At 42.0% G+C, this 25,935-nt stretch overlaps 3 protein-coding genes across 5 annotated transcripts in view; 1 reads left to right on the forward strand and 2 right to left on the reverse strand.

Annotated features, from left to right (window-relative positions):
• apbb1 (amyloid beta (A4) precursor protein-binding, family B, member 1 (Fe65)) overlaps positions 1 to 25,935 on the reverse strand; it is a 146,785-nt gene that overhangs the window by 23,966 nt on the left and 96,884 nt on the right. The window lies entirely within an intron of this gene.
• rrp8 (ribosomal RNA processing 8) lies at positions 560 to 4,852 on the forward strand. 3 transcript variants are annotated; one of them, XM_069712350.1, is made up of 8 exons: positions 560 to 784; positions 875 to 1,003; positions 1,247 to 1,511; positions 1,591 to 2,410; positions 3,449 to 3,578; positions 3,659 to 3,765; positions 3,853 to 3,949; positions 4,426 to 4,852. In XM_069712350.1, exons 2-8 carry the CDS (start codon positions 899 to 901, stop codon positions 4,537 to 4,539), a joined length of 1,638 nt encoding a protein of 545 aa, XP_069568451.1. In that variant the 5' UTR covers positions 560 to 784; positions 875 to 898; the 3' UTR covers positions 4,540 to 4,852. The 3 variants fall into 3 exon arrangements, with proteins under 3 accessions (XP_069568451.1, XP_069568453.1, XP_069568452.1); XM_069712352.1 differs by lacking the exon at positions 4,426 to 4,852 and having other exon boundaries at positions 3,738 to 3,765; positions 3,853 to 3,934; XM_069712351.1 differs by lacking the exon at positions 560 to 784 and having other exon boundaries at positions 819 to 1,003.
• Positions 5,253 to 17,228, reverse strand: LOC138628986 (uncharacterized). The gene is made up of 14 exons (XM_069712417.1): positions 17,152 to 17,228; positions 14,324 to 14,653; positions 13,461 to 13,769; positions 11,097 to 11,378; positions 10,848 to 11,001; positions 9,859 to 10,028; positions 9,469 to 9,750; positions 9,030 to 9,329; positions 8,623 to 8,907; positions 8,340 to 8,502; positions 7,288 to 7,448; positions 7,054 to 7,129; positions 5,848 to 5,875; positions 5,253 to 5,682 (listed from the first exon to the last, which is right to left on the reverse strand). The coding sequence occupies exons 1-14, from the start codon at positions 17,216 to 17,218 to the stop codon at positions 5,533 to 5,535; spliced, it is 2,757 nt and encodes a 918-aa protein (XP_069568518.1). The 5' UTR covers positions 17,219 to 17,228; the 3' UTR covers positions 5,253 to 5,532.

The following is a 25,935-nucleotide window of genomic DNA, read 5'->3' on the forward strand; positions in this document are numbered from 1 at the left end:
GTGCAAACCTTTCCCGGAGCGCACTGCCCCCTACAGGCGGCAGCGTGAACTGCAACAAGTCCAAAAAAAACAAAAACAAATATTCACCGCCTCAGGTAATGTTTTTTTTTTTTTTTTTTTTCGTTTCATAATTATACTATGTGTTAAAAAAAAAAAAAAACAGCATAAACATAGGGGGTGGGCTTCAGCGGAAAACGCGTGTCACCCTTTCTTTTGGATTTCCATTAACAAACGACTACCATTTCCTCTTAAGTGCCTTCCTGTTGGGGAAAAAAAAAACAACTGCCCATTTCTCATGTGTTGCAGCAGATCTGGGATCCCGGGAAGAATCATAATGTGTACTTTAAATATAGCACTTTGGTCATCAGCTTAGATTTAGGTTTACCCTAAGGTGTATGTGCGTGTCCTTCAGGTATAGCCACCCTGAAACACCACGCAGTTTCTACCGTATTAGCGTTTTGGTAATTTGACATGAAGCGTCTTTGGACTGGTAAAGTAAAGCGAATATGTGCAAACATAGAAACACAACAAAAATCACAAAACGCCTACATTTCCCAGACATCTCGGGTGTGCCTACGTCATTGCCCTGCGCCTGTAGTTCTGTTTTGCTTCCTCGACGCGCATGTCACAAACCAACGTGGCTCTTGCTTTTGGAGAGGACATTTCTGCCACTATTGAATGTAGTTAAATGTCCATTAAAGAAAAGTAATTCCATTCAAACACCGGAACAAGCCGCTTGCTCGACACGTGAATCAACTCGTTTTGGTGCCTCAGCTACGACCTGGTGAGCATTTTGTGGTAGCAGCTCTTTGATGGTAGAAGAAGTGGCCCTCATCGCCGAGAAGGGTTTACATGTGTGTTTACTTTCTTGTAGCGCTCGGGGGGGAAAAACAAAAACATGTTTAATGAGGATGAAGACTGGAATGACGAACGAGACGCTCAAATCTTGACTAAAACTGTCCTCCGAGGCAGCCAGAAGACGAACAGCAGCACAAATGTCAAGGTACGTGAGAGTTTCTCCTCTCCTGTGCACATGAGGATTTTTTTTTTAATATATATATATCACAGCAACAAAGTAAAAGTTCCCTCTTCCTATCCCGCACAAAAAAACAAAAAAAAACTTCTTGCAGAGCATAAATATTGGACAGTCTACTGCTTAAGTTAACACAGTCTCACTATATCACAGTGGTCTGCACTGTTTTTATGGAAGGACAAATTATTTATACTGATTTTATCCCCCGATCAGGCCAAGGTTGTTGGTAAAAAGAGCCTGCTGCGCACCCTGGAGACACTGGGATCAGTCCCAGAGTGGACGAGCGACAACCCGCAGCAGGACAGCGACACGGAGACAGAAGCAGCTCCATCACCCAGTAAGAAGAAGAAGAAGAAGAGACGGAAGAAGAGGAGACGTGCAGAGACATCAGAGGAGCAGCAGGAGAATGGAGACACGGGTGAGACTGTCCAGGAGGACAAACCTAAACCAAAGATGAAGAAAAGAGATTTCCAATTTGGTGAGTGATTAACTGGCTTACATGTGCAGAAGTGTTTGAATCTCTGAAATGACCAAAACCACTCTGTCTCTTTCCAAAGGGGCCCGAAAGGCTGACAGCACGTCTGCAGGCGGCACTGAGGATAAAGAAGTAACCGATGTAAACAAACCACAGAACTCAGAGAACATAAGCAGGCAACAGTGGAAGAACAAAATGAAGAACAAGAGGAAATGTAAAAATAAATACCGCCAGAATGAGCCTGAGGAGGAAGTAAACAAAGCAAAGTCTGCAGATACACAGGAGCCAAAGGAGGAAGTCAAAACGGATTCATGCAGCAACAACAACAGGGAAAGAAACGGTCGCCCAGCAACGCAGAAGAAGAAAGAGCCACAGAAAAGGAAAAAAACGGAGGAAAAGCCACCGATTGAAAAAGGAAAAATAACAAAGTGCGGCAAAGCTGAAAAAAGTGCATCTGAATCTTCTGCTGACGGATCAAAACAGAAAGCAGGTGACTCGGGCGAGGAGACCACAGAGGATCAGCAGCGGCTCTCCGCCAAACCACCGAAAGCCGAGCTGAGCAAAGAGCAGAGTCTGAAGAGACAGAAGCTGCGTCAGATTCTCCACAGCCTGGAAACGGAGCGACACCAGAGTCCCGCAGAGCAGCAAGACGAGCCGGCGGCGCCAGAGGAAGAAGCGAAACAAGACTGCACCTCCTTCAGGTCCCGCATGGAGCAGCGGCTGGAGGCGGCTCGTTTCCGCTACATTAACGAAGTTTTGTACAGCACCTCCAGCGGCGAGGCGAAGCGGATGTTCAAGCAGGACCCGCAGGCCTTCTGGGTCTACCACAAAGGATACACGGCGCAGGTTCAGAGGTGGCCCGCAAACCCGGTGGACGCCATCATCTCGTACATCCAGCAAAAGTGAGAAACCCTTCATTGATGTTGTAATAGATTTCTTCAGTTTCTTTGGTAGGAACCACGATCTCAGTTCATGAAACCAAACAAAGATTTGCGACTTCAGCATTGAAATACATTTGGGAATCGCATGTAACTAAATGATCTACGCTCAAATATCCACTTACCAGCCGTCTAGGGTTTTTAAATGAAGCCCGTGTTTTCTTTTACGCTGGTAACGGGCTCAGATGACCTCGCATGACCGACATGGTAACGACTCCAACCTCTAAACGACAGCTCTGATACGTCAGTTCATGTGATGACGGGTGAAGAAGACTCTGAGATTCAGATAAAAGCGCCAGAAAGCAAATTAAAAACAGATCTCTGAGCTTAAACTGTTTTGTTACACATCAGATTTGAAGCTTCAGGATTTGAATGTCTCCTACTTTAAAAAAAAAAAAAATCTTTGACACGCTTCTTTCTGATTGGGATTTTTATCTCCTATTTTGTCTATTAAGTCACTAAATTCTCTGTTAAACTCAAATGGGATTTTTATAACTTTTCATCACAACAAAAACAGTCAGTCATAACTGAGAGTCCCTTTATGTTTCATATTCAGAATACTTAATAATAATAATAATAAGACGGGAGATTCTGAATCATCTCAAATCAACGTCTAAATGATTCAACAGACTTTGAGCAGAAGGTGTGTTGAATCATTTGATTCACCAGGTGCCCTGAATTCAGACGAATACAGTTGGATAAAATGCATCGTTACACCGATGTGAGTTTGACACACAACTTCAGGTTGCTGAGCTGTGGGTCCCAATCCCCCGTTGACGTCATCTATCTGCTGGGGACGGTAAACGTGCCACATGAGTCTGCTGAGGACTTGCTGACGCAGCAGATAACGCTGCAGTCGGTGTTCGATCGATGCCGCCGCGAGAAGGCGGCCTCGTTAACGTCAGCAGTTCGCGAGCAGAGGAACAACTCCGTTTGTTGTTCCGTGAACCTTCAGTCGGCATTGCTGTTCACTCTTCTAATTATAACTTCTGTGCGTTTCAGACCTTCCTCTCTCGTGGTCGCAGACTTCGGTTGTGGCGACTGCAAAATAGCGCGCAGTGTGAAGAACAAAGTGCACAGCTTCGACCTGGCAGCGGCCTGCGAGCTGGTCACCGTCTGCGACATGGCCAACGTGAGTGCCTCCTCCAGTAACTACTGCACATTCTCCGATTGTCACTGTCAGAAAATTAAACACACTCTCCGTCCGAGCAGGTGCCTCTTAAAGACGCGTCAGTGAACATCGCTGTGTTTTGTCTTTCTCTCATGGGGACCAACCTGGCTGATTTTTTAGCCGAGGCCAATCGAGTCTTAAAAACAAGGTAAAGGATGTGACGCTGATCCAGAATATGAATGTTACATTTTGGCACACGCAGCGTATGTCTAATTGTTTTGCACATTTCTTGAAGCGGGGTCCTTAAAGTAGCAGAAGTGGCGAGTAGGTTCGACAACGTGCGGGACTTCATCACTGCACTGGCAAATCTGGGATTCAAGATCGTGTCCAAGGTGAGGCAACAAACATGACGACTCCAGTGAGCACATTTGCAGGAGCTTTTTAAATATTAATCATGTTTGTAAATGCATTAATTTAAAATGACACGGTACGCTCATACTAAAAAAAAAATGAAGGATTTTCTGCAGCGTAAACACAAACAAAAGTGCAACACAATCTGATGAAACTACCACACATATACAACAATGTTTACTGCCAATACAAGTACAGATCATATCTTTTTCTTTTTGGCCCCAAGTGGTGGTCGGTAGCTGGCGGCAGCATCTTCTATAATTTATAGCTTGTGGTGATGTTGGCAGAGAAGAATATTCAGTAGACTAGTTTACAACAAAGAGACGATTGAAGGTAGATGGACATATAAACAGTTCAGTCTGAACAAACCTTTGACCACATGATGCCGAGCAGCTGAGTTATTGCAGCGAGCCTGTGAGAATGACTGTTGTTATGTCTCTTGTTTTTTTTTCTTCAGGATACAGAAAACACTCATTTCTACTCCTTTGAATTTGTGAAGACGAAAAACGCTCCAGAAAACGTAAAGAAATTTGGACTGCAGTTGAAGCCCTGCATGTACAAGAAAAGATGAAGACGTATGTGTGCATCAAAGGACTGTGCTTCTTGGATTTACTGGGGTTTTTTTTTTTTTTTTTTTTAAAGCAGTACAGATTTGTAAAGTTTTATTCATATGTCTCATTTTATTTTGATCCTGCTTTTTGTTCAGATTTCAACACAGGTGACTTATTTTTTTCATGTAATACACTGATCTGTGATTATGTACCATCACCATCCAGATCAACGTAGGTTTCCTTATCACCTACATATACAGCTGCTGATGTTGGCAGTCTTATAAGAAAAGATGTAAATGCAACAATGTGAATTTGGAAAATAAAATAGAAAATATAAACCTTTTTAAAACAAGTGGTGTGTGTACGTTAAACAATTTCAGGAGCATGTGCATCCATTTATATCCAGTAACAAGAAGCTTTAAAGCAGCTATATGGTAGAAATTTTAAAAGGTAAAACTCAAAAAACTTCCTGCATCCAGTTGCAAGCATGATCCTTCGCCACAAGAGGGTGTAACAATGCTGCAGTCCAATGAAGGCAGATGAGCCAGAGATCCATCTGTCTACCTCTGGACCATACTGTATATTGTTTGAGAATTTATTTATAGCATTGCTCCTATCGTGACAGCAGGTCCTCACTAATTTAGCTGACCAAAGATACAACAAGGGCAGTTGGCGGGTAAAGTCAAAGGTAAGCCCGGCAGTCATTGGAACAAAATGGAAAACTGGAGGAAAATGACATTTAAATGACTTTATTGACAAATATTTTTAAGAAAACCACAGAAAATACACTCGGAAAGCAAAATGCAAAATTCAAGTAAGGTAAAAAAAAAAAAGTGCAAATCTTGTGCTATCGTATTAATGCCAATCTGTATAAAAGCTTCCATGTTTCAGTGCTCAGCTTCACTTTAAATGCTACAGTCATAAAAATACCAACAATGCAGTTTTTGCAAGCCTTGATGTAACTTTTGCATAATGTGATAAGACACACAACGCTCTACAAATCGCCTTAATCCTCACACTGTACTCTTGACGTCAATGACTATGGAGTAACTGATCAGCTTGGCGAGCTCCTTACTGTCCTTTTCTGTCACCACTGGCTTCTTCACCTCTGGAGAGCCGGGCTCCTGCATCAGGGTCGTCAAGGCCGAGAGAGACTCGTGCTTCTGAATAATAGAGCGCGAGCAGCAAAGACACAGAGGACAGGACAATAAGGGAAAGAAGCGGTTAGTTTGTAATCGCATATTAAAACAGAGAAAATGAGATGAAAAACAAAATTTATAAACACGAAACTTTCTAAAGGAAAATTGTAAATCGGCAATCAAAGGTACCTTGTGTTGTGTCCTGCTGTTTTGTTTGCTGTAAAACAAATACAGGTTGTATTAATAATTTTAATAATTAAGTTCTGAATTATTTCTGAGGGGATTGCAGCGCCGAGCGTCACCACTAGATGGTACTGTGACACAATCACAAACGCAGAGTCAATCAAATGGTCAAGTTGCGCTAGTGAATGAATGCACGATACGCGACAGGCATATAAATGGATACGAGAGGTGACCTGAGTTCTCATCATTGATCTCTGCTGTCAGAAAGACCTGCTCACTTTGTACATTACGACCTCATCAACCCAGTGATGACCCGCTGCTGTCCAAAAGTGTCCCCATCACTGCAGGGGAGGGTGAAGAGGGGGGGGAGGTGTATGGGAGTCCCAGAATAGCTTTCCTCTCGGGGAGTCATGTTTTCTTGTTGCTCAGTGGGAGTCTGACCTTCCCAAATTAGCTTGAAAGGACCCTCCCACTAGAATAAGGGGTAACAGGACAGGACCTTGACCAAGTGGTTCAGCCAGAGGAGCAGGTGTATTCAAATAACCTGTAAAACCACTCTGATTTATTCACACTTAGACCTGACTGGATCCTGACAAACATTCTTAAGAACACTTGGCAGTGAATAGGAAAATGTGGAAACTTCTGCAGGCAGAAACCATAAACAGTCCTCCGATTGGGACATATCCCACATCAGTTGTAAAAGACGTGACTCACTCAATTCTTTCCAGCAGCATCAGGATCAAGAGATAAATTCCTGGATTTGTATTTATTTTTTAACTGATGAATGGCTGCTAGAATTTCATGACACCAATAACCTCACAGCATGTGGATTTTCTCGACCTTTAAACTGCACTTTTGCAATATGGCAGTGATGAGAGTGAGCAAGCTGAGAGCAGTCGGCTGCAGAAACTGCCCGAATGAACACTGCTCAGAGCCAGAGCAGGAAACTGGAAAATAAATATGTTTTTGACAAACAAAGTTGTACCTGTCTAGAAGCATGGCTGCTGTGGTAGAGGCACCTGTCTACTTCAACCACATAACTTCCTGTTTGTGAATAACTTTGTGATACTGATGGTTTTGGTGAGTCGGGTTAGCGATCCACACATCCTGTTTGTCTGGTGTTGTACGACGCTGGCAGCGTTGCCCTCATTTGCCCGTCAGCACATCATGTGCCGAGATGAAACCTGTAACCTGTGGAAGCGCTTAACTCACCAGCACACGCAGAGGGTGATGACGAGGATGAGAGCGATGGCCGAGGCTGTAGAGATGCAGATTATGGTTGCCAGAGCTGCAACACACATATGCAAGCAGCACAGAAAGCCACAGCTATCAGGTCAACAAACCTTATATTAAAACTGTGAACACAGCTCAGCATGTGGATATGATCAGACCATATTGAATAAACTTGTCTCTCTGAATGAGAAACACAACATGGTGGGCACTTACCAAACAGCTGTCCCTCCATCATGACCTCCACTTGAATGTTGACCGTGGCTGTGTGGTGATAGAAAGACGCCCGACAGGTGTACTGGCCTTGATCGTGCTTTGTGAGCTCTGATTGGAAGATCATGGCGGCCCCTTCCATTTGGACAAATGAGCCGTCACTCCTGAAACACAAGTGACTTTGAACTGAATTTGTCTTTAAAGTAAAAATTTTTTTACAATTTTCCTTCATTGCCGAGGAAAACTGTAGAAAAACGACAGCCTGCAGGCAATTAGCATAGCTAGTAGTGGTTATCTTAAGCATAAAGCCTGAAAACAGGAGGAGAGGTAAAACACCCAGCCAAGAAATAGTTCCACATTTAACCCAATATAAAAACTTGTACAGTTTCTGTTTTGTACAGGTTAAACAAGTGGAATATACTGTGTTAATTAGCAAGAATTTAGCCCATTTTTTGTACATATGGACAGAGACGGATAGTTGTGGCAAGCCTAACTACACCTGCGTTGGTCACAGCTTTAGTCTTTGCTGCGAATATAGTCTGGGAACCCAGTTCGCATGAAGGTTTGTTCAGCCGCTCTGAAGGGCGGACCAATCAGTGACCAGTAGAGGTGGCGAAAGGCACAGACGCTGCAGTCGAGAATTTTTGTGGAAATGTAGTTCTAACAGTGGCGGTGATGGTCGGCAACCATTAGCATGCAACGACTGGAAATGATTTCAAATCAAATTGTATTTCCAACCCCTCTCCCCTTCAAATCTACAACGGCTGGAAAACTACCGTAAAACGCGAAAGGCCCTCTCTAGAGCCAGTATTTGGTTTGTCTCGTTCCCTATGTAGATAGGTTCATTCTGAGGTGACAAAAACGCAACCATTCTTAGTTCAGGCTATTATACACTAAAGAAAATATAATATAATCCATTTCTGCTAATAGATTGCACAAAATCCTCCACACGGGACCTTTTAAAATGGTTGGAAACATTACATTTTGTGCAGTAAAATATGTTCACAGAGGGCTTCCTGGTCATGACTAGGTGTAGATAACAGATGATAGAACACCTTTGACAGTTGATGTTGTACTCCGGCACGTTCCCTTCAACTCGGAGAAGTATTTTCTGGTCGTGATGATTCTCGTAGAGACACACTCTGTATACAACAGGTTGAGCACTGTAGCGGCTTTTCAGAGGAGTCGAGTCATTCAGGAGTCTCACAGAGGAGATGTCTGCAGAAACATCCATCAAACATGAACTTTGGATCTCTGAATGAATTGGTTTTAGTTTCTACAGTGTAGATCTACAAAGTGAGCAGGTGTTCATATGAGTATTGTTTCTGTTACACTCACAGTATTTGGGGATATGAATGGTCCTCTTCTCTGTGACCCCATGTTCAAACTGGTACACACAAGTCAGGTCCTGCCCCTCATGAAGGACCAGAGGAAACTGATAGGTCAGCCTGGTTTTCACTACGTGTCCTCCGTACTCTGACTGCTGAGGCGATTGACTTTTGGCATTTTCAGGAAGGACCCACGCAAGGTTTTTCCCGACACACTCCCCTCTGCAGTCACACACTGCCAGCCAGAGAGGAGAGTCTCGCTGTCGCACCACAGACGCACTCAGCAGAGTGGCTTCTGAAAGAGAAAAGAGGGGGTGGGAGGGGGGCAGGATGGAGATGAGCAGCTGTGTGAGGCTATGTGAGGCTGTGTGTGTCGTAGGAAGAAATACTGTATTTGTAAAGAAAGAACTAGCGTACTGTGCACAGGAATGTGTATTGTTCTTTTCTCTGGTGCCTCCAGGCTCGAATGCTTCACCACGCATGTCAGACTCTGCCCAGCATACAGAGAGGTCAGGAAGTGGACAGAGCTACGGGCCGATACCAAACCATCGGCCTGGACTTCGGTCTCCGTCAGAAAACGTATGCTGTTGTCGTTGTTTCCAGCATGCCAGGTAATAGCTGCTACAGGAGAAGCAGTGTCTGCAGAGCAGTCCACCTTTGTGTACTGGTGGCCATCTTTCCACTCGGTGCTGGCGTTGATGGTGATGTAAGGCCGAGCTGCGTGGGAAAAAGAAGTTAGATAACAGGAAGTGAGGGCTTTCTTTAGAGAAAAAGATCAAATCTATGGTGCGCTTCCATGGCCAAATATGTCCGCTGCTCAGACTAATTTATCCATTAGTTGATTTGTTGAACATACCGCAAAAAGGGAGGGTTATGCTTCTGTTCTCTGGTTCCTTAAACGCTGGGTGATTTATCACACACTCTGCAGTGAGCTCCCGAGGCGAGCAAGCAGGGAGGAGTAAAACTCCCCTGACGGAGTGCCTTCCATTATGAGAAGTGGAATTGAACCAAAAGTCCTCAGACACACCCTCTGGTAGAAGCCAGGACAAGTTGGCTGCAGGAACGGCGTCAGCTGCGAAGCACTCGATCACCCTGCGTCCATCTTCCGTCCGCAAATCAACTCGTATTGTGGGAGGAACTGAGAGGAAGTTTGACATGAATATTTTACAGTCAGACAATGCAGAGATTTAAAGTAGAGTCAGTCCTGGAAGTGTTTTTACAAGTACCTGCAAAGAGTTTTACCTACCAGGCTGTATGACTTGAGGTTTAACTGTGACATTGATCCGCAGCGTTGCTTCAAGATGGTGATACAAGAAGACGCATTCATACAGACCAGCGTGCTGATGCTCCAAAGGACCCTGAACTGTGAGGCTTTTGCCAAGCAGCTCCACACCCTCAGGCAAGGGCCCATCATCTCTGCAGGGAAAATAAACAAAGATGTTTCTGTTTCAATATTTGCCAAATATGGAAATATTACAGGTGAAAACATTTAAAAAGTAGCATAATCTGAGACAGATCAACATTTTAAACAGGAAATGTGCCTAAATCTGGTTCCTGCTGTTTGTCACTTGTGGTTTTGTGCCACCAAGCGTTGAACCACATCCTCTACATAATCTCGTACGTAGATTGTTTCAGTCAATACGTGCATGAGAAAAAATTAAAGTAGTATTAATGATACATTTTTCTGAAAAAGTCCGTCGTTATTTTCATATATGTACTGTATAGTTATATTGTTTCCACAAGAAAAAGAAACCACCCAAAAATCAAAACCAGTTAACTCTACAATCAACCATATATGAAGACATAAATTATGATATTAAAGATATAATAATCATCATTAAAGAAAGATTTTCTGCATAACAGCATGCTGAAATTGCCACCAGAGACCCATTTCTGTCCTAAAGGGGTGTTCAATAAATGTAATGCACTTTAGGAATGTGAGTTTTCTGAGGAAAGATAGATTAAAAAGATAATCCAAGCACCTGAGCCTACGATAACTGGACTTTGCTAGCATGGGTAAGACTCCTACATTTCCCATAATGCAGCTCAATAACATGTTTTCTTACTCTACCCAGCCTGGCATGTCAGATTTCACATTGCCAACTGTTAACACAGGCTCTCTGTGGTTTGTTTCTTATACTGTCCTGAGCTCCTTTACAGCATCAGAAGAATTATTGTTTCAGCAGAAGTGATGAAAATAGATGAAGTGCGCCTTTAACACTGAATCTTTCTCACTTTTTGCAGGTAAGACTGTAACGTGGTACATTCCCTATGATCTCCAGGCTGATAACAGCGTCACTCTGTCCTTCCTGCAGCTCTAAAACTTCAGCGGCTTCATACTCATCACTGGTGCTTCCCAGCTCCGAGTTCAGCTGAACGCCAGACAAATCTGTAGATAAAGAAAAAAACACATCTTTGTTTCCTGCAACTTTTACTTCATGAGCATCTGCAGTTTTTCCAAATCTGAAATAGTGGTGCACTCACAAAAAGTCGGCAGTGTGGTGACTCGTGACTCCTTGTGTTTAAATTTGGGGTGGTCAAACACACAGGTGACGCTGTGACCTTGATACTCTATTGCAGGGAGATGGACTGAGATTCTCTGCACATCTGAGTCCGTGTTCTTCTCTCTCTGCAGCTCTTCAGCCGTGTTCAAAGCCAAAGAGATGTCAGTGTCAGGTCTCCCTCCAGATGAAATGCAAGAGACCACCCAGAAATCATTTCCTCCTTCTTGTACCATCTCTGCTTTAATGGTCACAATTGGCCTCACTGGGGAGCAGGAAGAAAGGTGAGAAGAGTTATTCTTTCACAGCGTCTAATGTTTTTTCCAGCAAATTAAAAAGTCAGATAGCAAGTGGAGGTTCAGAGTGTTTTTGTTAAATAGGAAGCTGGGGCCGGATGAGCTGGATGTTAGCTAGACACAGGCCGCAAGGGGCTTCATTTGGTTTTTTTTTGGAGAGTGCTGACTTAAGCTTATCACCTGTCCCATCTGTTGGCCGAGCTGCAGCTGAGAGCAGATGTCTGGCCCAGCTGCTGTCCACCCAAAGTTGGGAGAACCACATGCTTTAATACTGGGAATCAGCCGAGATCAGAGTCTATTATCAAATACATAAAAGTTGTGGTGTCATGCAATCGCCAGACATCCCTAATGAGTAAGAGAAGCAACTAACACCTCATAATAGCTCGGGTGTTTGAGAGGGGTTCGTACACTAAAAGTGAGTTAACGGACTTTGGTTTTAAAAGCTCCATCTGTTAACACCTAAAGTTATGTGAGGATTAAACCACTGCAGTCCAAAAATTACCTAAACTGCAGTACTTCAGTGGAGTGTAAAAGTATAATGGACAAACGAGCTGGCTGGCCCGGCTCATGCTAAGTGGACTGTTACCAAACAGTCTGCCATATAAACTTTCCCAGTGTCCATGAAGAGCTATGGACGCTCTGCACTGCCTGGAATGTAGATTTAAAGGCCAAAGAAATTAAGTAATTAGCCACAAAAATATCGTACTTCTTAAGAAGTAAGGCAACAGTCGAGTAGCCTTCAACCCCTCGGGGGCGTTTCTGGAACAATTGTAAGAGAGAAATATCAGATTTGTTTTGTTTTCGAGGAAAATATATCTTCTTATGGTGGCATTTTGAGATAACCAAATGGAAATTGTTCTATCAATCTGCATCATGATGCCCCCCACAGCGGTTTTTACTTTCTTCCGGCCTCCTGTTTTACTATATATGTGCAGAACCAGAGCCTAAATATATGATCATTTCTGGGTTAGTTTCTAGGATGCAGAGGTGACAATAAAACCAAGCCTGTGCAGGGTTTTGAGTCTGTTTAACCAACTGTTTCTTGCCAGCCTGGATGTGCTTTGTGCTTTCTGCTTGACTTTAAGATGCATCAAATTAAAATGCATGAAGTTTCATCTGGGGGTAAATTGTGCTACACTCAAAAAATGCATACATTTTTCTTACTCTTTCTAAACCTGCCGCCTGCACAATAAAATATTTTCACCTTATTAAAGTCCGTGTGAGCAGGAAGTGGCCTGTTTATATGTGCTTTTTTTACAGAACAATATTTGCATTTGGGTTGTGTGTCTGTCCGCACGGTCAATCTCGGTCTAGTAAACCCGTGTCTTAAACTCTGTTTAGTCCTGGGAAAGATATGACTCTTTAGCTGCAAATGCTCACAAAAAACAAAATAAATAAAAACAATGCAGGGGAATAAAACAGGCTTAGAAACCAAAACAACGACCTGAAAAGATGCTAAAATGCTCAGTGCAGCTCATAAGAACTGCAGAGTCAGCTCATAACTCTGTATGTTATTGACATATAGTCATAGAATATTATAGCAGCTTTTACTTGATATAAAAAAAAAGTGAGTGTGCCGGATTTATGCTTCCATTTTATTTAAGATTATTTTAGCCAATGTAACGATCATAATCTTAGTTAAAAGCTGTAAAATTGGAAAATGGGGTTTCACCAGGTCAACAGGTGGACATGTGTACATTTTGAACTGGGGGAATACAACACTATCTTACAATATTATTAATATGTTGCTGAGTTGTTGCAGCTTTTTCGTTTCCTATGCTCGCCTTCAGTAAAAGACTGCATTCCCACTAAAACGCATTGCACTGTACGATGTGATTTATGGTCTGTCACTGCGTATGTGGAGCGGAGTAAGAAGGCACAGCCGGTGTGAAAGATCAGCAGGAGAAAGTTATTGTGTTGTAAGATGCTGAGTCATGATGCATCACTGCAAACCTCTTTCTGGTAATGCAATACAATATGTCACCTCCTCGCAACACACAGTCATACAAACACAACACCACTAAAGGGCTCTGCTGTGAACGTGAGTTTACCGTAGGTCTCCACCCTCACTGTGGTGCGCTTGAGGTTTGGCAGGGTCGGATGTCGGACCACGCAGGTCACGCTGTCCTCGTCTTGCAGGTGGGTGGGGAAGTGGAGGATGCTGATCAGGGTGGAGGTGCCGTTCGAGTGAGGAGTGTCACTCACGTTAACGGTGAAGGGGTAATCTGGAGGAGGAAGGTCGTTGACCAACCATCTGATCTGAGGCGTGGGCCTGCCACCGGCGGCAGAGCACGACACAGACTGGTAGTGGGTGCCGTTTATGGTCTCTGCGTTCACCAGGATCTGTACATCAGGCCGAGCTGAGGGTAAAACAACAAGTAAACATAATAAATGCTGCTGGTGTGTGTTATGCAACATGCAACTGCTTGCAAAGAGAAGGTCTGGTGTGAGTAACATCCATATGAAATTGATTTAATATATTTTAATAGCATTGGATTCATTTTATAATGAAATGTATTGGAATGTTATGATGATATTGTTTGCTTGAGGTAATAAAAAAAATAGCTGGGACACGATGTGCTTGTTTCATAATCTCAAAACTTTATTGGTGTATTTTTTTGTTATTTAGAAATCAACTACAATGCAATAAGTATTTTTTTTAAGTGTAACTGACAACCCAGAATTTGCGTTGTATTTTTCAACACACCTTTTGATAGCTTTAATCCAACAAAGTATTAATTTTACAATTTTTTTATCTGGGTAGAAAATATAACCCAACATGAAATTGGGTTATTTTAAAACAGCGGGTTTTTTTGGTGTGTTGGATGCAACATTTCTATTAAAATAAAGTAGATTTCTTCTCACGGAGAAGAGTGAATAAAAAAAGAACATTCACATTTTTGACTTGGCTCACCTACAACCGTGATGAATACACTGGCAAGAAAATCGTCATCCAGTGATTCAAACTCACAGATGTACTTTCCCTCTACTTCCACAGTGGCCACCCTCATCTGAACCGTGAGGTTGGTGGGAGACTCCGGGTATGAAAAGTTGTCGCGGCTGAATGGTTTTCCATTTTGAAACCCTGCCAGTCGCTTGGCTGTACTTTCAGAGTTGAATTGGCGTTTCCACTTGGCGCTCTGGATTTCACTGTTGCCCAGATATATACAGCTCAGGTACACGTCCTCCCCAAGGACCGCTGTGATGTTGGGAGAGATCTCAATAATCGGGCCACCGTCCGGACCTGAAACACAGTGTCCGATAATAATGAAAGGTCAGAAGTTCGACTCAACGGTCGTGAAATTGCAAACGCCAGCAAAGCAGAAATGCCTTGACAGGTAAAATGTGATCGTTGGTGTTTTGACTGCAGGGTGATAGATGTCCATTGTTGTGTCTATGAAAGAAGTTTCCCACATCCTAGTGTCTTTGACTAGCTAAGTGAAACTGTGATGGATGAGGAAAACTCATTGGGTCAGTGGTGATAAGGTCATTGTATCCTGATTAGAACCTACCAATGACTAATCAATAGACACAAGACTAGTGGTGTGTTAAGCTTAACGCTAACATGTTGATGCTTTAGAGGAAATGTTTTATTATCTTAATTTAGTGTAAAAATGCTAATATTAGCATATTAGCATAACCCACTTGTTTTGCAGGTGTTTGGTTGTCGGTTGAGGTTTTTACCCAAAGTTATAATTAAAAAATAAAGATAGAAAGTCATTCTTGTGTGAATATATTATATTTTAAAAGTTGCAATCTGTAAAAACTTTAGTATAAGAAATTCAAAACAGTTAACTAAAATGTCAATAGGATGTAAAGAAATAGCAAGACATGTGTGTAGAGATATCTATAGAAATTAGCATGCTAACCAGATCCACTGCTCGCTCCTACCCGGCTGTAGTCAAACATGAAAACATATACAAGATTAAAGCTATGTTGTAGTTTTTTCCCTCCAAGTCACATTTGTCATTTTTCATTTGGCACTTCAAAGTGTAATTCAAATATTGTCCTGCTGCCTGTAACATGTAAGGCAATTCATCCAAATATTGTTGAAACATTTTACTCAGAACGAAATACTCATGGTGGCGTTACAGGGAAGGTTCCAATTTCACCAAAATCATCTTGGTATATTATGTGGGAGACTTTTATGTCTGCACCAAATTCTGCACCAATCTATCCAACAGTTTTGGAAATAATTCCTACGATTGATCCTCTGGCCACCATCATTAACTGCACCAGATTTCATGGCGATTTTTACAATATTTGTTGAGATATTTAAGTGGTGGACCAACACTGACATCCTCAGAGCCATGCTGCTAAATGTGAGGCTACAAAGCAAGCCAAAATATCACATAAAAAAGTTAAAGTTAAAGTTGTAGCTGCCCTTTAATACTCTAAAGGCTGAAGGCAAAAACTGGACTTTGTGGCACGCAGTGACACTTGATAAATGTGACGTTGTCCCCTCAGTGTATATTCAATAGATCACTCCATTATGATAATGAAATGAAAACAGATCCAAACTTAGACAGCAGCGACCTCGTCTCTCCTCACTGTTGAGAAATCAGCCAGTTCGGAGAGGTTTCAGAGGAGAGGGTATAAAAGCTGACAGGTTTTAGCACTTGCACAGAGGACAGTGTGCAGACTAATGCATACCAAGTCCCCCTCACTCTTGCTTCTTCTGCTGACCTCATCAAAGTGCACTGCAGGACACAGTTTGCTCTTATCAGTCAGTTGTAGCCACTAACTTCCATTCAGCTTCAAATACATGATGAGTAACTGATGAAGAGTTGCAGCCGGAGTACTTCATGTACAACCTGAGCATACAGCCAGCTGCTGCAGTCTGAACTGAGCTGTTTGCATCAAGCACTCTTAAAACCGAAATGCTGTTTGTCTTACTATACATCACAGTAAATGGAAACAATGTGGAGAGCCTCCAAAGCTTTCTAAGAGGAAAGGACAGCGAGGGAGAGAAATAAATATGCTGTATCAGTCCAATTATGCCTAGTGGCTTCATAATTCATTTGCCCTTGCAGGTTATTGCCAAAATAAATGTCAGCCAAGAATGGAGAAGGCACACCTTAAGGATACAAACTAAGTAATAACTAGAAAAAAAACAAAAAAACACATGCATTCTCCATCGCATCACATTTGCTGCACCCCAGAGGCTTTTTTTCCCCTCACTGAAAAGCAACAATTCCCCAGAAAGTCTTCATCTACAGAATAGTGAAACTGTGGTAAACAAATATGACTTCAGGAAAGAGAGCTCTTTCTCACAGTTAGGCTTTCATCTGCAGCTGGAAGTCTCAGTGACTCTGCAGAAACACAGACAGCACTAAACCAAACGGTAGGATCTCTAAATAAGTGTAGCCTGTAGAGGGTCCCCCACCCCTTACACAAAGAAAAAAAAAAACCATAACAACCCTCGTATATTCGTTTTAAAAGGCTGTAAAGAAATTATTGCAGTTTTAGGTGACAGCCAATCGATAATAACAAACTGCCTGCCACAGTGACAGTACAAACATGTCATTAGCAGTATATTCCAGAAACAGTTGTCATTTTGTGGCCTCATGATGCATCCAGCATGTGCCTCTATTGCCTGTGTGCATTCATATTTGGACGAATCAGAACCACAGCAGCGCTGCTCAGTGTAAATGCCACAGGTTAAACAAGACCCTTAGGTCCAGTAAAACAAACCCATAAACAGCTGACAGTCAGAGATGGCCTGTAACCCAGCAGACTTACCCAGAATTTCCAAGCAATGAGAAACACTTAGGACAAGACCCAAAACCAATAGCCATGAGCATCCCATGATGGTGTCAATGAGTGAAAGAGAGCCGGAGGATCCAGCTGTATGTAGGCACAGTAGTATTTAAAGAGTGTATGTTTTCTGTGGTGTGGTTAGAGGTGCACACCCTCTACAGTTGACAGTGACGTTCGTGCATGTATGCTGCCACTTATACACCCAGGTGTACAAGCTCACACACACACACACACACACACACACACACACACACACACACACACACACACACACACACACACACACACACACACACACACACACACACACACACACACACACACACACACACACACACACACGACTGTTGTAGATCAAAATGCTTCTTTTTTGTATCAAAAAACAATTACCTGCTGTTTGTGGGTTAGAGTTACAGATTTGCATGTCTTATACAGATTTCACTTCTCATATGCCCCACAGTCTGTTTTCTCAGAGTGGCCGTGCAGGAAGTGTCTGTTCAGTTACTCAGCCAACTCATATAGCCGGGCGCCTTGGGAAGTGGTAAAAAGCCATGCATCATTCATACCATCCTGTCCCTGCTGCAGCCCCCAGAGACCGTCTGTCTGCCCCGCAGTTTGGAAACTCACTCACTTCTGATCATTGTTTTATAGCGTATTGCTTCTCTAATTCCCTTGGAGGTTGTCTGTTTAGTTTTTTCAGACTCTTATTTCCTGAGCACAATTTGTCCCAATGCAAAGAAAAATGCAAACCAACAAATGTGTTTTGCAGCAGTGCACAGCATTTCAGAGGTTGCTATCTTGTATTTTCCGATAATCAACCTACGTGTTGAGTCATGGAGACCACAGGTTAATGACGGTGAATAAGATGACCCGAGAGAAAAGGAAAATGCTCATGTGGTTTGTAACGGCTTTTTGAATGATCTCTTATGAAACTGTCAAGCACAGTGAGAACTTTTGTAGCCTGTGACAGTGGGTTTTACAACAAAGAAAATGGTAGTGCTGTTATCCTCTTTTGTTCTCTACCTCACTCACACACACACACACACACACACACACACACACACACACACACACACACACACACACACACACACACACACACACACACACACACACACACGTTTCCATCACTTCATAGGACGCTACTTTTCCTAGAGACTAATTCAAAACCTAACCATAACTACTACTTTCCTAAACCCTTACTTAAACCTTAAACCAAGTCTTTACCATAACATTTAAAGATTTACATTTTGTCCCACAAATGTGACCAATTTATGTCAGGATGGTTTGCAGGCGATGAACATCCATGAAAAAGCTTTAAACGGCTTTTCATCCACACACTTCCTTTTAATTGTAGAACATAAAGCTTCAATTATATCTTTATCTGCACCATAAGAAATTAGGGTCTTTAAATATACCTCAAAATCAGGAGTTAGACCCCCAAAAGAGAATATGTAGGAGCATTAGCAACATTCAAAGCCTATTAACTCCTAAAAGTCTTTCAAATGGTTTTAATTGGTAATCCGGCCAAAGTTGAATTGTTTGATTGAGTTTCTGTTGAATTATTTAGTTTTATGGGACCAACTAAAAGCAGATCAACTGAAAGTACATTGTGATATTCTGTATCTAAATTTACAAATCAGCTTCTGAACTGCATAGATAGGTGAGATGGGTTTTGTCTGCATGATCTGAGTAAGATTAAAGCCCCTTATTACTTCCAGTCTCGCTCTCAGACTGGATTCTGACTGTGGATGATCATATCTCCGGAAGGCAAAACACAGTTCAGTCGATTGCCAAAATTAAATGCAGCATTTGATTTTGAGGGCAAACACTTGACACGAAGTTGAGTCTGTCTCGTAACACCCCGAGGAATCACATGGACATGGAGGTACTTTCCTGCTGATTAAATTACCTGACGTGGTTATTCCCAAAAGGTAGGCGGAGGTAGAAGGGAGTTTGGAGAACGAGCCTGGAAACCTTTAATATTTTCCGGGTGTCCCTTCATACTGTCTGCGAGGTAATGCATTTTACTGAGAATGAATTGTTAACATTTCACAGACAAAGTATTTATAGATTTCACAGATGTACCGATGGCATCCTTTTCGTCTTGCTGTCCTTCTCTTTATCACTTTCGCTATGGATGTGGAAATGCAGCTGGAAAAAGGTAGTTGGTGATCAGCCAGTAATAACGTGTGTGCAGTAAAGGACCAGCGAACCTGCCTGCAAGGGGCTGCGTGGTAACTTACTTAACTCTGTCGAACCTTATCATCACTCTCTACATAGGAGGAAAACCACTGATCATCTGTACAATCTCACCACCGCTGTTATTCATTTACAGCTGAACTATCACCAAACCCTAGAGCACTCCCACACACACACACACACACACACACACACACACACACACACACACACACACACACACACACACACACACACACACACACACACACACACACACACACACACACACGAAGATGCGGATTCCACACTGACACAAAACTTGATTGATAAGCTGTTATCAATCCCAGTCACATACCAGTATTGGCCTGTGACACTGCTGGCATTCGTGTACAAAGAAAAAGCAAAAATTAAAGTATCAATACCATCAGCATCCATCGCTCTCTGGGCTTTTCATCTTCAAGTATAATCTAATACCACGCACACAGCGGGAGATGTGTGTGGTCAGCACATAGAGAAAGAACAGAGTTTTTGTACTAATGTGAATCAATTAAATAGAAATGTTTTATCTGACATCATTTGTCTTTTTCTTGGAGAAAGCAGCTTCTGACTTTTAAGGCCTCCAAGAGCTGGAACAAGTTAGGAAATGTCTTCAAATATCAATTTAAAATTACAGCCCAGCTTTTTTTTTCCTTTACGAAAAGTGTCTGCATTAGCAGAAGTAGTGCAGAGTTACGATCATCCAAATATATTTAAAAAAAAAACAGTTTGGCATTTTGGGAAACATGCTTGTTCACTTTGTTTTATCACGAGCCAGATTAAAAATATTTCCAGTCATTTTTGTGCAGTAAATATAAAGCTTAGCTTTGCACAAATCCTGGAAACAAGAAAGGAAAAAGCCAGAGTGTGTCTGTCCAAAACATAACAAAAGCGTCCAACCAGCACTAAAACTAATTAACACAGGCTATTATATTGACTTTTTAGGACAGACAAAAATAGAAGTGTTGGCTAGCAGTTACTAAACTTAGCTGACAGATAGCTTAGCAACTTCAAGAACTTACTAAACAGACATTTAAGTCTCTGCGAGAGAGAAAATGTGCACATTTCTCAGTTTTCATTCAGTCATTTACCAATTGGGACAATGGAACCATTTGTTAACACAATACTGACATATTATCACCTTCAGCCAACTAGAAAACGGGTGCCTATTTATTCATCGAGTTACAAAGCAAGGCTATCATTCATTTAGAGTCATGCTGTGCGTTCCCATACCCATACTGCCATACTATTTAGTATGCCAGAAAAAGATTTAGTTTGTCCCAATACATATAGTATGTGAAATGCAGTACGCTGAAAATACCATGATGTCCTCCGAATCCGGTGGTATTTTGCAGTATTCAGGCCAGCATGCTTCTTTAGCTGTTCTGACCAACAGTTGTCTGCGCAGCGGAAGATACGTCACGTCAACTGAGCCGCCGAGAGAGTTGGTGCAAGTCGAAAACAGAACAACAACAACAAGAAGAGCAACAAGAAGTAGAATTAAGCGTACACATTTCATATCATGTCCTTTTTCTTTTTACTTTTGACTAAGAATATCAAAGTTTAAGGTGCATTTTTATGGAGAAGTAGTATGTCCCAATAGTACACATACTGCATGCAAAAGTACATAATTTGTAAGGGTAGCTGCCATACGTACCAAAAGTAAAACGAAAAAGTATGCCATTAGGAACGCAGCTTTATGTCCCAATACATAGTGCTGAAAATACCAGGATGTCCCAGTACATCCGGTCGTATTTTGCAGTATGCTACTCAATGTACTCCAAGGCTGTTTGATTTACAGCAACGCAGCACATTTTATAATGTGAATTGTTGTACACTTATATTTATTTCATTTTAAAATGAAATAAATAATACATACGTGAGGCACCTCACTTCTCATCAACTGATTGATAATACTTCTGTAGATGAACAAAGGGTGTGAAGTGCGCTCAGGCGCTGAGGAAGTGACCACAAAAGCAGATGCACGCTTGTAACTCTGAAACACATTTAAATGCAGAGGAGTCAACATTTCAACAACACCGTCATGAGTCTGCTGCACTTTAAACATTGTGTCTTTAGAGCCAATAAGGGCACTCATGACTTAATTTACTGACTTTCCTGACCTTGTTTTTAGGGAGACATAATGGTTCCTGATGCATTTTATCAGCTCCTATAAAACATCATACATCATACCTCTCATGAATGTTTATGACTTGTTGTTTGACAGCCTTCTAAAGTCACATTACTTTTAATGCATGAACAGTATGACATCACCCAAAAAAAAGCATAGAAACGTATAATTTCATATCACGGATACGTTGTGATTCTTGTTGAATCAGCTTTCTTTGAGCACTTGTGTTGTTGTGTGTTCGCAGCTTAAGATGACTCATACTGAAATACTGGTTCATGTCATTTCTACAACTGTCACAAAGTATCTGAAAGTTCATCAAACACAAACTCACTCTGCACTCCTTATGATGAGAATATGGAGTAGAAAGTTTGGTGCAGTTGCAAGCTTGTTGAGTGCAAACTTAATGAAAATGTTCAGGAAAAAAAAGCCTTTAAATTAAACAGAAACTGCTGCTTTTTTTTGTATCCTTTTCTCTCAGAGTCATAACTTCTCTGATCAATCTCTTCTTTAATGCCCTCGAGTGCTTTAATGGTTGAAGAGGCTGGTCACTGAGTGCTTGATGGTTATTTAGTTAGTGGAAATTACTCAAACAGTGATGCGGCAGTTCTGAAGATGATGCATCTAATGTTCAGGTCATAAGCCATTTATGTACTTCAACAGTTGAGGCCAAACCGCTGAGTGCTTAATGGTTATTTAGTTGATGGAAATGACTTAAACACACTCAGGAAGAGTGGCGAGGCAAATCTGGTTATTACAGTAAGTCATAGATGGAATAAGAGGGAGAGTTTGTGATAAATAATAATGCTTTAAGATGTGTTTCAAGGCAATATAGCGCTTTGTTTTCTGGCAAAAATCAGAAGAGTAACCGTGGTGTCCTGCCAGCTGAACCCAAAGCTTTGGTGGCTCGTGTGTAGACGGGAGGATTATTCTCCTTCCAGGGGTGAAAAAGTGAGCTGCTGGCAGAGCATCAAGTGAGAATGTTAGTGAAATGGACAGCAGATGGTTCTGGTTCATGCACCGGTTGTTCGGGACGTGCTGAGCATGACTGGGCCTGTGCACCCGTCCAGACCTGGCGCCCGTCCTGGCTTCCCCCACCACAGGACTCTTCAACCAGCAGGCTGCGTGAGTCTGTGCCAATGCAACCTGCACAACTCCCATTAGAGGAGGAGGCGAATTACTGAGGCTTATCTGAGGAAATGACACCATTATTCTTATACACAGCCAATCAAGGGAGCGTTGTGTGTTTATCTCATTTTACAAACCATGAAGCTGCTGTTGTTGTAGAACCAAGAGGGCACACCTCAGTAACCACTTCCGGTAGTAGCTGTGAGAAAAGGTCGATCTGCGGTTGCCTTTCAGGGATTTGACAAGTTGAAAGTCAAAGTCAATAAATTGTATTTGACCCTCATTTGACTGAATAGCTCCAAACTGACAGTATTATTCAAATACAAGGCCTCATTTTGTATAGTGATTTATCATGGATCATTGGCTAGAAAACTGAAAAGCAAAAGTACATCAACACAACTCTCTATGGGAGCATCAAAACTTGAGCATCAAAGACATCCCTCCCACCCACAACAGCCCTGGTTCAAGTCTGACTGTAGAGCCGTGTTGCATTTGATCCCCCTCTACGTCTGCCTCGCCACTGTACATTATAGAATAAGGTAAACGTGTCTAAAATAATGTTAGTAAAGCTCCTTTAATCAGTACTTTTATAGCAAGAACAGCTGACATTACCATGTGGAATGTAAAACTAGTCACTTATTTTAGGAACTGGCATTTCTTGGCTTTGTTTTTAGCAGCAGCAGGAGGCTACTTTCAATGAAAAAAGCCCTGATGAACTGACAGCAAACTTCCCACTCAGCCTCAAACAGCAGACAGACATAATTAGCAAGGAGGGAGGGAACAAAGCGGAGACCAAAACAGAGCTGGAGGAAGAGTCCATACATATTTTATTTATTTCCTCTTTATCCTGAACACTAGTTACAGCCGGACTGGAGCCTATGCCAGCTGAATTTGGGCAAAGGCAAAGTACACCATGGACGCATTTTGTGGGAGGAAACTGTGGAGAGTCCATACAGGCACCGAGAGAGCGTGCAGAATTCCTGCAGAAAAGGTTCAGACAACCAACAGGTCTGAAACCAGAACCTTCTTATTGTGAAGCGACAGTTTTAACCACTGCACCACTGCGCCGCCCTTCTGGACTGAGTTAAATATTGGAAATATGTCTACAATGTCGCTCCCCCGCATCTGTAAATAAGCAACTGAATACCGTCTCAACTGTTGTTTAGTGGAAACTAAGATTTCTGAAACACTGAATCACTACTTTATGAAGTAGTTGTGTTGTAAATGTTTAACTGTTTTAAAGCATTTAATACAGTCCAAACTGGCAACGACACCTGCTAGCCAAGTATTGTCTTTGGGCATTTGATGGTCAAGCACACGTGATGACCCACCATGACTTCTCCCACTGATTCATGAACTGCTGTTTTCCAAGCTTTGAGTTGAGCATTTTGGCCGTGATCATTGTGGCCATTTGGATGAGCTGGGGAGGAGCGAGGAGTGGGTCTGACTGAGAAGCCTATTGGAGCCAGAGGTCTTTTGGTGCCAGCCCCTAGTGTCCCTTGGGGATATTGCACTTTAAAGCACTTCCACATTGGCTTGTGTTTTCAGATCCGAAGACTATTTCCAATTTTGTATAAAGTCTCCTTTAAAAGTAACTAAATACCTAATTGTGTAAAATCCATATAACTTCAAGTCTGTTAGCTCATTGACAGCAATGTCAGTTTCTACCAATTTACTTGTCTTATGTGAAATAAAACCTTAATTTTCTGTTGAATTTATGTGTTTCAGATGTGTTTTTGACAAAGTCAGACACGCTCTACACTGAAAGATGAAATATTGCGTATTGCAGTTTGGGGATGCCTTCTGCAGGAGGTCATAAATGAGTCAAAGATGTGGCTTTCTTTGACAGGGAGCTCTTAATTAAAGCAGTGTGGGATAATGAGAGTTCACCTCCGCTCAAGCATGCACTGCACTAACCTCAGCTGACACAACAGAAAATTCACATGCAACCTTAGACCTGGGGGACAAATTACTCTGGCACCGGCCAGGCAGGGACTGTGCAGGAAGGCGAGCAGCAAATCAATAGAGTTTTATAGACCTGAATGATGCCTACATGTTCCTCCTTAGCTCTGCTACTTTCATTCATCTTTCTGTCTTACAGCTGCTCGGGGAGAGAAGCTGACATTCACACACTTTCAGACTGCTGTGATGGAGATGTTTTTCCTCTCTATTAGCTGATGTGACATCTCTATTCTGGCTTAATACTTGATCTGAGTGCATTCTTTATTCCTCTGTAGAGCTTTAGGTTACAGATCTAAAAGACAGAGTACCTGATGCAAACTTCATGCAAGAAGCCCATTCAGATATGCTGCTAACTAAAACTAATTGCTGCCACCTATAGGCAGAACTGATAACTGATGAGAGTTATGATGCCCAAAACACCAAAATTCATAGCATAAAACAACCCCAGTAAATAATTGATTACTTATCTAAAAGAGATACAAACACCTGAAATGAAGGGAGAGGCTCCCCCATCTAGTGTTTTTAATATTAGTGGGATTCATTCACAAATTTGCAACCTGGTCTTGACATTGGAGGAGATTTGGGTTTTAATTGTTCAAGAATAATTTAAAATGGTAACCCAGCACATTTACTCAAATATTGTACTTCTTACTCTGCTGTATTTATTCAACAGATTATGTCACTGGTTATGCTACAGATTCAGATTATTAATACAAAAATATATGTATTGAGCTGAGCACCAGGCCTTATAGTACCGAAAAGTACCTGAACTGTCACCAGCTGCAATATTAGAGCGGTATTAACAAATTGAATGCATCAATAATTAAATTACAGCTACATAATTCTGTATTAGTACCTTTACCCTTTGTACTTTCAATACATTTTACTGCAAATACTTTTGTGTTTCTACACTATGGGTACTTTTATCTAAATATCTGAGATCTTCTTCCACAATTGCCAAGAAATGAATAAAGACACAACTGCGACATGCAACTATATCCTGGAGAGCGAAGTCACCACTGTCCTGAGTTCATGGTGTCATCAGTGTACATTTAAAAGTGCTTGTTTGTTATAGCACAGTCAGCTGCTGAGGTGAGTTGCAGCCTATGAAGCAGTGTGAACAGTCATTTCACACACACACACACACACACACACACACACACACACACACACCCTCAGAAATCCCCGTGGCGCCTCTTGTATACGCAATGACCGCTCAACCACTGCATTCCTGCAGCACACTGTACTGCAGGTCGGCCCGTGTAAACACAAGTTTTCAGACAATGACAACAGAGTCTAAAGGGTCATTCCCACACGTTTAGCCTCTA

This window comes from Brachyistius frenatus, unplaced genomic scaffold (assembly GCF_029030835.1).
Source record: "Brachyistius frenatus isolate BFR_SWC_R1_liver_20210118 unplaced genomic scaffold, ASM2903083v1 Contig_109, whole genome shotgun sequence".
Taxonomy (NCBI): domain Eukaryota; kingdom Metazoa; phylum Chordata; class Actinopteri; family Embiotocidae; genus Brachyistius; species Brachyistius frenatus.

Coding starts and splice junctions, on each gene's coding strand:
- rrp8 (XM_069712350.1), top strand. CDS start 899: ATGTTTAATGAGGATGAAGACTGGAATGACGAACGAGACGCTCAAATC. Junction 2,411..3,448: donor ATCTCGTACATCCAGCAAAA/GTGAGAAACCCT, acceptor TGTGCGTTTCAG/ACCTTCCTCTCTCGTGGTCG. Junction 3,766..3,852: donor AATCGAGTCTTAAAAACAAG/GTAAAGGATGTG, acceptor CATTTCTTGAAG/CGGGGTCCTTAAAGTAGCAG.
- LOC138628986 (XM_069712417.1), bottom strand. CDS start 17,218: ATGGGATGCTCATGGCTATTGGTTTTGGGTCTTGTCCTAAGTGTTTCT. Junction 11,002..11,096: donor CACCACACTGCCGACTTTTT/GTGAGTGCACCA, acceptor CTTTATCTACAG/ATTTGTCTGGCGTTCAGCTG. Junction 5,683..5,847: donor ACAGCAGGACACAACACAAG/GTACCTTTGATT, acceptor TCTATTATTCAG/AAGCACGAGTCTCTCTCGGC.